The following is a 12,871-nucleotide window of genomic DNA, read 5'->3' on the forward strand; positions in this document are numbered from 1 at the left end:
CGCCACTGCACTCCAACTGGGCAATAAAGCAGGACTCTGTCTCAGGAAAAAAAAAATAATCAAAGATCTCATAGTCTAATGACCACAAAAAGTATACGATTTCATAAGGTGTTAGATATTTACTTATTTTGCAATGGGTAAATGAGGCATTATTCTAAATTTGTTATTAAGGCTCCAGGATGGGCCCACTCTTATTTGTACAGCATCTTTTTTGTTTTGTTTTGTTTTTGAGATGGAGTCTTGCTCTGTCGCCCAGGCTGGAGTGCAGTGGGGCGATCTTGGCTCACTGCAACCTCCGCCTCCTGGGTTCAAGCGATTCTGTTGCCTCAGCCTCCTGCCTGAGTAGCTGGGATTACAGGCGTCTGCCACCATGCCCGGCTAATTTTAGTATTTTTAGTAGAGACGGGGTTTCACCATGTTGGCCAGGCTGGTCTCAAACTCCTCACCTCAAGTGATCTGCCCATCTTAGCCTCCCAAAGTGCTGGGATTACAGGCATGAGCCACTGTGCTCGGCCTGTAAAGTATCATTTTCATGACTAATAATAATACTACATGCACGTATGAGCCTTCATAGCACATGGGGTCTTTTTCACTTCAGTTGTCTAAATTGGCCTGCCCCAATCTTCTGGGCTTTGTAGTACAATTAGGACAATCTTAATTTTGTGGCTAGGTAAACAAAATACAAGAGAAGTGGCCTGCTCAAGGTCATGGTGGTTGGTTCTGACAAAGTTTGAGCTCATATAGGTAAAGGAATCTGAGGCCCTGGTGGAAACGTCGTTGTTCAATCTCAATGTGAACCTTCAGAGTGACATCACCGTCCCCACCCAGCCTGAGTCTTCATTTAAGAGAAGGGAAGAACATCTCCTTCCTATTCCTGAACTATACTTTTCTTGTAAGCCTGATCTACTGAGAAAAAAAAAAAAAAACACCCACCACTCTTGTTGATTTCAATCCATTTGGTTTGTTCCAGGTCTTGAGGCCAGGGAGTTCAGTTTGCCCTCACAGCTGCCCCGTCCATTCCCACAGTCACCCCACGCTGTACATCGTCCTGTGGCCGTGCTGATGGTGCCTCCAGAGGCCGTGGCTTCTCCATCTCAGGCTGAGGAATGCTCTCTCCTCAGGAGCTCCCTCGTATCTCAGAAGAAATTGCCTCTGGAAGGTGGGACAGTGCTGAGAGCAAGGCCAGGAAGGACCCCTGTGGACACTCCCCAGGCCACTTCCTGACCCTTCTCTCTGTGCCCTCCAGGGGTCCCATCCTGGGTGAACTCTCCCCTTGCACATCTCAGGGTGTGAAGGCTGGAGGGGCCTACGGGTGGGTGGGTGGGTGGGTGGGGGCAGTAGGAAGGTGGGAGGGTGGGATTTGCCTGAAGTTTCATCAGCAGTTGGTGCCCTCAGCATCTGCCTCACCCCTCCCCCTTGCCTCCACCCTGCACTCCTCCTTCCTTTCTTGCTTCCCTCCTGAGTCTTCCCCTTTCCACGTTTCTGCCTCCTGTTCTTTATCCTGCTTCTCTCCTGATTCCCTTCTCTCATGGCTTTCCCTTTGAATAAGAAGGATGCTGGAATATTCATGGAGTCATCCAGCCCAGCCTCCTCTACCTGATGACCTGAGGCTTAAAACGTGGACAGATCTGCCCAAGGTGGCCAGCTGAGCCAACAGCAGAAACTGCAGAGGTCCTGGTGCCCAGGCCAGGGCTCTCTGTGTCATGCCAGCTGCACTGACTCCCCGCCCCCACCTCTGAGCGGCGTGGGTGTTAGATGGGTGTGCAAGGCAGGCAGTGGCATGGGCTCCTTCACTCTGGCCCTCCTCACTGCCACCCTTTTCATTCTCTTTTTCTCCCTAACCCACTCTACCCAAGGAACACAGTTGGATTCAAGATCTTCACTCTCTATCAACATACTGGGGGAGATGGGGGCTGAGAGAATCATTGGTCATGAAGGTGTCGCTTGCCAGGAAGACCTGAAGCAGAGATGGCAATGCTTGTGTCATCCCCAGAGCCAACTCTAATGGGCAAGTAGCAAGTTCCTGGAGGGCTGCGTTGAGAGGGATTCCGGGACTGACTGGGCTGCCTAGGAAAGCGTTGTCTCCTGACAGCACTGACTAGTAACATGCTTACTCTCCCTGGCTTGAAGTGTTGCCACCTCGGGATGGCTGCCTTGCAACCGAGAAGAGAGTCTTAAGTAGAAGGATGCATCTCTGGTGGTTGAGTTTAGATGTCACACAACTGCAGAGAGAAGGTGCCAGCTATGTGTCTGCATGCTGTAAGCTGTTGCCATCTTATAGCCAGCCTTCTCCCCCAGCCACTCCTAGCCAGTCACATAAAGAAGCACCCAAAATCCCAAACTGCATTTTTATTATTTTTTAATAAACTTTATTCTATATTACAAATAAGTTTTTTTTTGTTCTGAACTGCAAAATAGGAATGCCTTATATTTACATACACAGGTATACAATTAATTATAACAAAGGTACAGAAGCTTGCCTTTACCAAGTTACAACTGGGCTCCAATTTAAATAGCATAGGTTTCCTTTTTAAAAACTTTTTAATTTTTTTTAATATTTTACTAGGATACTCTTCTTTAAAAATCAAAACCAGAAGACCCTCTTCTTAGAGATCTCATCCACATAAATTTGAGGCTCATTTTAACACTGTTGTCTAAAGGTATGTTTTGCTTTGTTCTAACAAAGGGTCAATGTTCGAGGTGGGAGCTTTAGTTTGAAACAGAAGTGGGATGGGGCTGGAAGGGGGTGACTGGAACAGAGATAACCTGCCCTACCTCCTTCAACGGCTTCTCTATGTGACTCAAAGACCCCTGCCGGTTCCTTAAACCACCCATCCATCCTGTTTCTCCCCTTCTCTAGCATTTGAAGCTCAACTCTGGGTCATCTGGCTGGGCCAAAACCCCTGCATCACCCCCACACGTTGGCTCGCTGAGCCATTGTCTGTTGTGGTACCCTGGAGTTGCTGGTTGCTATGGTAACTCAGCAGGACCCTGCTGGAAGAGATGGACTGGCCCCTACATGCTAAAGTGGGGAGGAGGGCAGTGGCATCCAATCCTTCCTTCCCACCTTGGGGCCTGGAGGCCTTGTTCCTGCTCAAAGCAGCCAACACACGACTAAGCAAACACTGTATGTCTCAAGGACACCAGGCCAAGGTAGGGAGTGGTGAGGGGAGGGCTGTCCATTCTAAAACACAAAATCATTGGTTTCCGAATGAAAACAAGATTCTTTGAGGTAAGCTAGCTTTTCATTTTAAGAACAGGTTTAACAAGTCAACAAGCTAACTAGAACGTCGGGGAGGGAGAGGAAAGGAGGACAGATAGATGAGCACGTGTATCCCATCTTCGTCCTGTGCCTGGATTGTGGCTGACTTCTGTGCATGAAAGTGTTCCTTAGTCCTGTTTGGTGAAGTGGTCTCGGTTTCTTAAGTGTTCTTTGGGTTGCTCTTTAACTGTATCCTCTGTTTTAAATTCTACTTTTGTAAGGGAGCCCTTCCAAAATGTGCTTGAGTCAAAAGATCAAAGATACTAACAAAGGAAGTTCTAATTCCACATAAAGAAATTGCTGGAAGATGAGCTGCATAGACCAAGTCTACTTGCTTTTGCAATCCTGGCGGAGGGAAAGCTTGGGTCTTCCCATGACCCGTCCCTCACAGAGCCTCCTTAAAGTTTGAGGAAAGCTGATAAGAGATGTGTAGGATTCGGCAGTACCAGGGGCAGCCCAGAGAGCCAAGCATAGACATCAAAGCGGGTGGGAATGGAATAAAGTGAGGCTCCCGCAACCCAGGATTTTCAGCCTACCTGAATCACCTCACTACCTCTGCCAATACAAACAGAAAGTTGTTTTTGTATATGAAGGATTTTGTTTCGTTTTGTTTAACTTTGCTTTGCTTTCTGGTAGGCACCAGTATACTCAAGGAATTTAATCGGGATCCTAATGAGTATGTATTTCTTTTACAACCAAAAAATTCTATATACTTTTAAAACTTGGATACTCCCTCTAATAAAAAAATAATTTTATGGGGGAGCAAAAATTTGTAGTAAAAAAAAAAAACCTCTCTCTTGCATGTCTGAAACTTTTACTGCAGTGGATTACTTTCCAAATGAGAGGAGTGGTCATTTAGGTTTCCTGTCAAGAGCATGCCACCCTCAGCACCATGAGGAGAGGTTTGCAGAGTGTCCCAGCCTCACTCGGGAGCTGTGTCAGTGTTACCTGGGGCTGTGTCTCAGCTCCCCACTCTATAAAATAAGGCTCCTGTTTCCTACATAGAGAATGCCTGTAGGGTGAGGTGGCAGGAGGCGGTAGGAGAAGGACTCCATCTGTTAAAAGTGTGGGGAAGCACCAGGAATAGCAGCAGCCATGTGAGATGCCACCCCTAGCATTGTCCTCATCCAGGGAATGTCCTGACCCATTTTTTTTTTCAATGGGGGAGGCTCCTCCTGTCCTCTGAGCCTCTCCTCATCCCCTTGGAAGTCATAGGTTTTGCTCCCACTAACCGAGTAATTTGGACTTAACATCCATAGCAGGGCTCCCTTCTTACTTTCGAACTATTAAGATATACAAACAAAAACCAAACAACTCCAAAATCCCAAATAAATGGCCCACATTTTTTTTTTTTAAAGGAAGAAGCTGAGGGGTCAAGGCCTCCCAGTCACCTGTCCTGAGAGCTGGCAGGAAGAGGGGAAGAGGCCCTTGATGTGTAGACGAGGACCAGGAGGGATGGCTGGGGGGGATTTGGGGCATGGGGAGAAGCCAGGGCACTGAGCTGCCTGGGGTGGGTCTTCTCTGGGGGCCAGGTGAGCTCCTGGAGGTGACTCAGTCATGGAAAGACCCCTTGAAGGCCTTGAAGAGCTGGCTGGGGCTGCTCACTGGGCTCACTGTTCCTGGAAGGAGCAGGGGAAGTTCCCGGAGAGGGGCTTCTCTGGGCCTTGTGCCTGCAGAGCACCTTCCTACCTGTGTCTGTCTGTCTTTCCCTCACTGCTTGGCTGTCTGTGAGGTGGGAGGTTTGTCCTTGACTGATAACAATACTGGCCCTTCACTCGGTTAAGTATTTGACTTCACATTACTGTGTCCCCTTGGTCCTGGGAAAGAAGACAGATGGAAATTGAGCTTTTCTTTTTAGGTCACAGAGGGTGGTGCTGAGACCTGGGCCCATCACAGCATCGTTCACGGCTCTGGAAACAGTGGTAAGGATTCTTCTTGCAGTGGAGGTCATTTGGGAAGTCATTGCTTGTGGATCCTCAGATGGGGACCCATAGGGCCTTGGCCAGACGAGGGAGCTCCTACAGCCAGGAAGGCAGCTTTGGGTGGGGTAGGATGGGGCTGGGGCAGTCACAGAGGGCTGGGCTGAGAGGTCTGAGCAGCTCCTGTACTCAAGTGGATAAATCGCCCTGGGACAGAGGCTATGCGTGCAGGAGAGACACGGTGGAATGAGGAGGGACAGGGAGGATGCTCGTGGCAGGAGGAGCACAGGCAGAAGCCAGACATGCAATGGGAGACACAGTACCAGGGACCTGGTTGCATGGGGGAGGTGGAGATGCTGGGCCAGTACATCAACCTTCACTGCTGGTGGGCACAGGTAGCTGGGCCTGAGGGGACCAGGTCAGAGACCTTTCCTGTGGGTAACTCCTGCTTCTTCCTGGGAACAGTCCTGGACAGTCTGCCTCAAACTTTGGGATTTATTTAAAATAACTTCTCTTTCACCTGTAGCTCCTCACAAGCACCCAAGCTCACTTACCAGGCTGCGGGTGCACAAGGGGTAGGCTCTAGGGGCTGGCTTTGGGTGCAGGGATCATGCTGCCATTGGAATGTACCTTGGCCTGTGGGACACTTGGGTTATCCACTGTCCCCAAATTTAAAACCACATTGAAAGAAGGCGGCAAGAAAATATTTTCCTAAGGAAGTAACTGGCACGATGGCCACCTTCACTTAGTGGCACTATTTGCAGCTACCAAGAAATGTCAGGGTCTCTCCTTATGGGGAAGGACAAAGAACGGGCAAAAGCTGAATCTGGGGGGACTCGTGCCCAGGAGAAATGACCAGCCTACCACTCTGCTTCTTGTCTTCCTCTACTTATTCCTTAAAATTTAGGACCTCACAAAGCCCCCTTCTTCCCTGCTACCTTAAGCCCTTCTCTCTTCAACATGCAAAAATTCCCACCTAAACTTTGTCAGTGATTTTGATGGCTCAGTCTGGTACCATTTTCCCTGGGAGGGTATGGGATAAGTTGGAGGGGAAGGTAAGGAAGATGGCCTTTTCTCTCCTTCTGTCTGCCCAGGACTCAACATAATGGTGACCCTACAAATTAACTTTGCCTCGAGGGAGGCCGTGAAGGGGCCTCCATCCCACAGGACAAAGTTGGCCCAATTCCTTTCTCTGGGAGCCCGCAAGCCACATGGGCAGCCCCTGGATGTTTGCTCTGCCAGTGGGGTAAGGAAGATCCCTGAGGGAATTTGGAAAAAAGATTTGGGTGGGGGATGGGGGGGCAAGGACAGCTTTTTGACAATGTTGCTTGTCTTTGCTTTTAAATACCATGTCACACGTGCACCAAGAATCCAAACGGAAGAAATGGAAAACAAACAGCAAAAGATAATTTTTATAAGCAAGATGGGCTGTGGCTCTGGATACCTGGCTCAAATTTCTCAGTCCCCAAGCAGGCCACGGGGACTGCAGCAAACAGAGCGGCAGAAACAACCCACCCACCAATTAAAGTCAAACCAGCCCCAAACCCCTCCCCCAGGAGAGATGGGGACAGCCAGAAAATTTGTCTGTCCTTGTCTCCTCTTTCTTCCTAACCTTTCTATTTCTCTGAGGTGTTTGAAGTTTTTCTTATAACAAAAACATGGAAAAAAATAAAGTCCTGTACCGCCAAAGTAACAATAACAATAATCATCCGGTAAAAAATAAAAGCTTCAGCAGAACCGTGATAAGTAAGTCTTTTTTCTTTTTTTTTTTCCTGCTTGTTTGATTTTTTCTCTTAACTGTGCAAAAAAAAAAAAAAAAAATCAAAACGCACTCACTCATACACACGTTCACACATGCAGCTTCCATCCAGCAAATCTGTGTTAAATACGTTTGTGTCTCTTTCCTCCCCAACCCTTTATATGTGCAAAAATATTGTAGTGACCGAGGTACTTCCTCAGACCGTCTCCCACATGCACCCTTTCTGGCCTTCCAGGTCCTGTGACTGACTTCTTGGGAGGGAATAAAATGATCAAGGATAGAAACGTCAAGCTTCTCCATCTGGTACTGCACTTGCCAAAAACCTTTGGTTATTTATTTTTTTTCTTCCTCTTCCAATGCATTGTTTCCCATTTTCCTCTTCCCATTAGGTTGCTCATGTCTTTTCCACCATCTGTCCTCTGCGATGTCACATGATGCCCTGTTCCGAGGTACAGGCCTCGGCAGGTGACCACCCTGATTTCCTATGGACAAGCGCCCTCTCCTTCCACCCACCAGCTCTCAGCATAGAAAGCAAGTAAGTGTTGAAATGTCCTGAAGCTGCAGGATGAATGGATGAGCAAGGGGAAAGAGAAGGGGAACACTTCAAAAATCCTCCTACAAAGGACAAGAAATCCTTTTGAGCTTTCCGCCTACACCTGGGGCAGACACACACACACATACATGCACATGTGCTCACACACATGTGCACATATTCATATCCAAAGGGGCAAGTGTTCTTAAAAGTACCGGATGCTCCATGGACTTTGCTGGAAATGGTGTGGTTTCTTTCCCAAGGGGGGCTCATTTTGAGTGGGTGACAAGGAACGATGTCTGATGTTTGGGGAGTGAAGGCAAGACTGTGAATCCTTCTCCTCGACCTCACCTAAGATGTTTCTCCTTGTCTCCCATAGTGGTGAACAACTCCAGAGCAGAGGTGCCAACAGAGACTCCTGCTTAGGGTGGGAGACCGGATCAGACAGCACCTAAGGTCTCCTTAGGATGAAAGGTTCCTAGAACCCTCCATTAGACCATCTCTCCCCATAGCCTCTGCTTACCTAGTATCCATTTCTAGGCACACATTTGCCTGCCTGGCTAAAATCGTGCATCTGTAGATGTAAGAACAGATGGGGAGATGGATGCCAAGGCCAAGGTCATTTGTATGTCCCTCTTCTTAATTCCAGCCAGGCCCATCAGCTCGACTCTTTGTCCCTCCCAGATCTGACAAGCTGGAGGGTGAGGTTGGCTGGCATTTTGGGCTGTCTCCGTGAGGCTTTGCTTAAGTCTGTTTCTTTCAAGGATGACTGCTGAAGAGATGAGGAAGGAGAATGATGAAAGAGACAGCTGAGATGTTGATGAAATCATTCCCAAAGAGGTCTGGACAGCCCAGTGACAAAGTCATCTGCATAGCAGTGGCACCGGATTCTGCAGAGGGAACAGGGACTAGGCTGTTGGCCCCAGCTGTCTATGGAGTTCTCAGGAAGGATGGTGGGGATGGAGCCATGGAGATGGCTGGAGGTAGAATCTCCTAGATGCACTCTGCATTTCACGTTGACCCTTGATGAAGGGTGACAAAGGAGGGTGGAGATAGATGCTTTCTCTTGACAGCACTCAGGGCTCTGGTAATGGACTAGACCTATGACTATGATTGTGACTCATTTGAATTTGGGGGTAAATGGAAAACAAATTCTGCTTCCAGGGTAGATGCAACTCTCTTTCCTTTTCTCCCCCTCTGTGTTACATTTCTGCTACTAGGATTCAGATGAAAAGGTCAGGAGCATCTCCGTGGTGGAATGTAATTGCTATTCTTTCTCCTGCCTGGCTTTCTACTGGCAGGGGAGCAGGCAGGGCAGGCAGGTCCCTCTGGAGACCTGGAAAAGGACAGGAAGCCTCCGGACACCAGCCCAGTGGGGGAGAAGGAGCCTCAAGGAGCACCTCCCAGCTGCTCACACATGCCCTGCTCCAGCCACATGCAGGAGGTGTAGCCTTTCTTCTCACAGCTGCAAAGCGGTCAGACCACTGGCTGAACCACTGGAGATGGAACTGTGGGAAGGGAGAGCCAGGTAATGTCTTCCCAGTAAAGATAATACTGAACTCCTTCCTTGCCTCTTCCCTAGGCCAAGGCTCAGACCAAAGCAGGGGCTGCCAAAGTAGAAGGTGAAGTAGCAGCACAGAAACGTCCCCTGTCCCTGGCTCATTTGTTATTTGCACCCTGCTGCTGACATGCATGGGGTCAGGAGCACGTGGGAGACAGAGGCCCCTCTGACGTCTTCTGGTCAGCTCCCTTGCCATGGGCCTGGCCATTCTTGGACTAACTGAGGGTCAGTGGCTTGGTCCAATCGTGTTGGCAGAGCAACTGGAAGAGAAGAGATCCAGGAAGGAGGGAGAAACAGAAAGAGGCAGAGAGAAAGAGAGAAACAGCGCTGCTCAGGGGATGCTGCTGATGCCAGTCGGAACTTGCACTTGGTAAAGATGATAATCTAGACTGAGGCACGGCTTGGTGTGTCCCCCTCCAGGGTGGCCCTGGAAGGACGGTTCTCAGCTGTCTAAGCTCATGAGGGTTATGACTTGTTCTAGTTTGTAGGCCAGTTTCTGCTTCCCACACTGGTCGTCGTGGTCCAGAGGTCCAAGGATCTGCGGAAGGGCCAAGAACAGGGAGATTACTCGTTTGTGGGTACAGGTCTGTGTTCTCAGGAGGCACAAAGATGGTGTGGATGTGGTCAGAAGCCCAGGAAGCCACAGGCATGTGCAGGGGCACACAGGACACTGCTGGGTAGGAGGAGACCTGGGGAGCGTGGGCAGGAAGTTGTGGCAGGCATAGCATGTGAGCATCGGCATGGCAGTGAGCACAGGATGCCAGCACACACAGTCATGTCTGAATGACTGTGTGCATTCTACTGGCTACAAAAGATGGTAGACAGAGGGCAGAAGCTCTGCTGAAGACGCCTGTGCTGAGATGCTGCAGTTACCTGCAGGTTAGACAGCAGCTAGTTCCATATCCGATGGAAATGCGTAGTGCTCAGCATGGAGCCGGAATGTGATTTCATGGATGTTAGGACATCCCACCCTTCCTCCCGCAGAAATAAAAAGCCTCTCCATCAGCTCCTTGAGGCCCCAAATTCTATATTTAGAAAGTCATTTGTTTTCACTTTGCCTGTTAAAAAAACAAATGTCCCTAGAAGAGTAAGACTACAAGCTTTCCTGGTCATTAACACCTAATGGATAATGTCTACCGAAGCCTTTTCTGAAGGCAGACAGTTAGCAGAGGACAATGACAGCCAGCAATTGTGGCCCATGATAAAAAATATGCTAGAATTTTACTCAGACTCAGGAGATGAGGGATGGAGTAAAGGCTCTGCCAGTTTCTAGCTCGGTGATCTGAGGCCAAACAGGTAACCTGTCTGAACACTCAACGTCCTCAACTGTTCATGTAGGAATGACTAATCCACCTCCAGGGGAGACGATGTCAGATAACATCTGTGAGCACCATCAACACAAGGCCTGCCCCCCAAGAGGCACTAGACAATTAGGTGGAACCTACTGATGTTGCAGTTTGAGGGGCAGGGATAAGAAGGGAGGGCAAGGAGATGAGAAGGAGGCTCAAGGGAGGCGCCCAGGGCTTTGGATTTCATGACCCAGTTAATGTTTCTTTAATTGTGGAGGCAGGATAGAGCTGGCCAAGAACTGTCATTTGTACGCACCATCATTTCATAGATGGGTTATTTAAACACCAAGGTAGACAGGTGTACTTGTAGACTAAGAATCCTTTCTGAGATGAGACGGTTGGAATATTACACTGGTGCACACTATAGCATCCTTATTACCTTGCATTGCCGCAGGAAGGGGAAAACTCTGCCCCAGACCAGTACTAACCTGCCGACTGGCATCAGGGTCCCTCCCCTAAGGGACCCAGCACTGGCTTTCCCATGATGTAAGGGCCATAGAATTAGGCTGTTCATGGCCTGCAGGACTGCAGGCCTTGGGCCTGCTGGGTCTGCTTCTTTAACTGGGGGTTCCTGGACTCTCCTTAAGTGATGAGGATGGGAGGAAATAGAGAACTCGGGGCACAAGCTTCAGCTTCTCTTACTACTGTCCACTCAGAGAAGGTGGCTATGCTGCTGCTCAGATGCAGGGAATTTGGATTCCAAGGATGGCCAGACCCATGGCAAGAGAGCTGACTAGAAGCCCAGGAAGACACAGGCTTCCTCCTACCCAGCAGTGTCGTGTGTGCCCCTGCACATGCCTGTGTCTTCCTGAGCTTCCTGGGCTGACCAGAAGATGTCTGAGGGGCCTCTCTCTCCCAGCTGCTCCTGACCCCATGCATAGGCAAGAAAACTCCCAAAGCACCATGGCACTGGCCAGAAAGAAGGCCTTGTCAATAGTGGCAATGACCCCAGGTGGGATTTTCCAGTGAGGGAACAAAACAGAAAACACATTCTATTCTGTTCTGTTCTGTTCTGTTCTGTTCTGTTCTGTTCTGTTCTGTTCTGTTCTGTTCTGTTCTGTTCTGTTCTGTTCTGTTCTGTTCTGTTCTGTTCTGTTCTATTCTATTCTATTCTATTCTATTCTATTCTATTCTATTCTATTCTATTCTATTCTATTCCTACTCTACTCTACTCTACTCTACTCTACTCTACTCTACTCTACTCTACTCTACTCTACTCTACTCTACTCTACTCTACTCCGTTCCATTCCATTCTATTCTATTCCATTCTGTTTTGACTCACTTCTGTTTCATCTCTAGTCTATTCTGTTTCTATTCTATTCTACAACATACCATACAATGCCATACCACATAGCCTGCCCATAGGAGTGAGGAGATGCCTGTTTAAAGAGAGTTAGATCAGAGAAAGATGTGGAAAACATAAAAAAGAAGAAATACTGGAGAGAAAATAAGAATTAGACAATATAAAAGAAACAGGCACTTATTTACATATCTAAGAAGGACAGGGATGAATGCAGAATTTATGGGATGGAGGGTTTCTAGCATCCCAGCCTTTGGAACACAGCCCCAGGTCCTCAGTGGTGGTTCCCCCAGCAGAGGTGGAGGTGTCTGTGGCGATGATCTCTTACATGGAGGCATGCAGGGTTGTCTTCATTCTCTGCCCCCTTCCATCCCAATGGGCCTGGAGCAGGGCAAAGCTTACCTCCTCGCTGTATTTGCCCACATAGGAGAAGATCTCTGAGAGTGCACTCATGGTGTTGAACTCATTCATGTGCATCCGGGACTGCTCAGCCAGGTATGCATTCATGTCTTGGTCGCTGATGGCTGGCATCTTCCCTATGTCTGAGTAATACCTGTGGAGGGATGGAAATAGGGAGAAGCAGGGAGAAGCTGGAGTCGTGCATATGGAGTAGAGGAGAGATGGATGCTCCCAGCACCGTGTCTGGGGCCATGAGCTCAGCTTGCACTGCAGGTAGTGGGTACTTGTGCTGTGGCCACCTGGGGACCACTGTGGTCTCTCTCTCATCTGGGTTGCTGGGTCCAAACCAGGAAGAGCCCTCTGCAGCTCTGGATGCAGGAGGCATAGAGGGAAGGGATTTGGGGAGTGGCCAAGACAGGAGAGGAACCGAGAGCCAGAGGGGCCCAACTCGGGCATCCTCTTTGCTCTCAGCTACCACACAGAGAGGTCTAGACTGTCTTGAGATTCTGTAACGCCCCTCCCACAGACGCAAGGGATCTCCTCCAGCAGGGCCCGAAGGCTCTTCCGAGCGGTTGCTCTTCTCTGATGTCCTCCACTCTCTGGGGGCTAAATGGGAGGAGGCAGGGCTGAGGCTGCTCAGGGAGAGACTGGCAGAAGGCAATCAGTCACTGTCACTTGCAGCTGTGCACTGCTGTCAACTGGTTAATTAGATGCCAGCATTTACATTTTTAACTTCTGCAATTTGACATTTTATGCACCAAACCTCAACTCCCCCACCAGAGGGGGGTTG

At 49.1% G+C, this 12,871-nt stretch overlaps 1 protein-coding gene across 2 annotated transcripts in view; it reads right to left on the reverse strand.

The window, feature by feature from the left end:
• Nucleotides 1–2,342: 2,342 nt before the first annotated feature.
• Nucleotides 2,343–12,871, reverse strand: part of PLXNA4 (plexin A4) — a 451,337-nt gene continuing 440,808 nt past the window's right edge. For both annotated transcript variants that reach the window (XM_055392292.2, XM_055392291.2), the window contains exons 31-32: nt 12,085–12,235; nt 2,343–9,571 (exon numbers count right to left, since the gene is read on the reverse strand). In XM_055392292.2, coding sequence (XP_055248267.1) covers nt 9,476–9,571; nt 12,085–12,235 — 247 coding nt within the window. In that variant the 3' untranslated portion in view covers nt 2,343–9,475. The remainder of the gene's footprint in view (nt 9,572–12,084; nt 12,236–12,871) is intronic.

The sequence above is a fragment of the Gorilla gorilla genome, chromosome 6, assembly GCF_029281585.2.
Source record: "Gorilla gorilla gorilla isolate KB3781 chromosome 6, NHGRI_mGorGor1-v2.1_pri, whole genome shotgun sequence".
Taxonomy (NCBI): domain Eukaryota; kingdom Metazoa; phylum Chordata; class Mammalia; order Primates; family Hominidae; genus Gorilla; species Gorilla gorilla.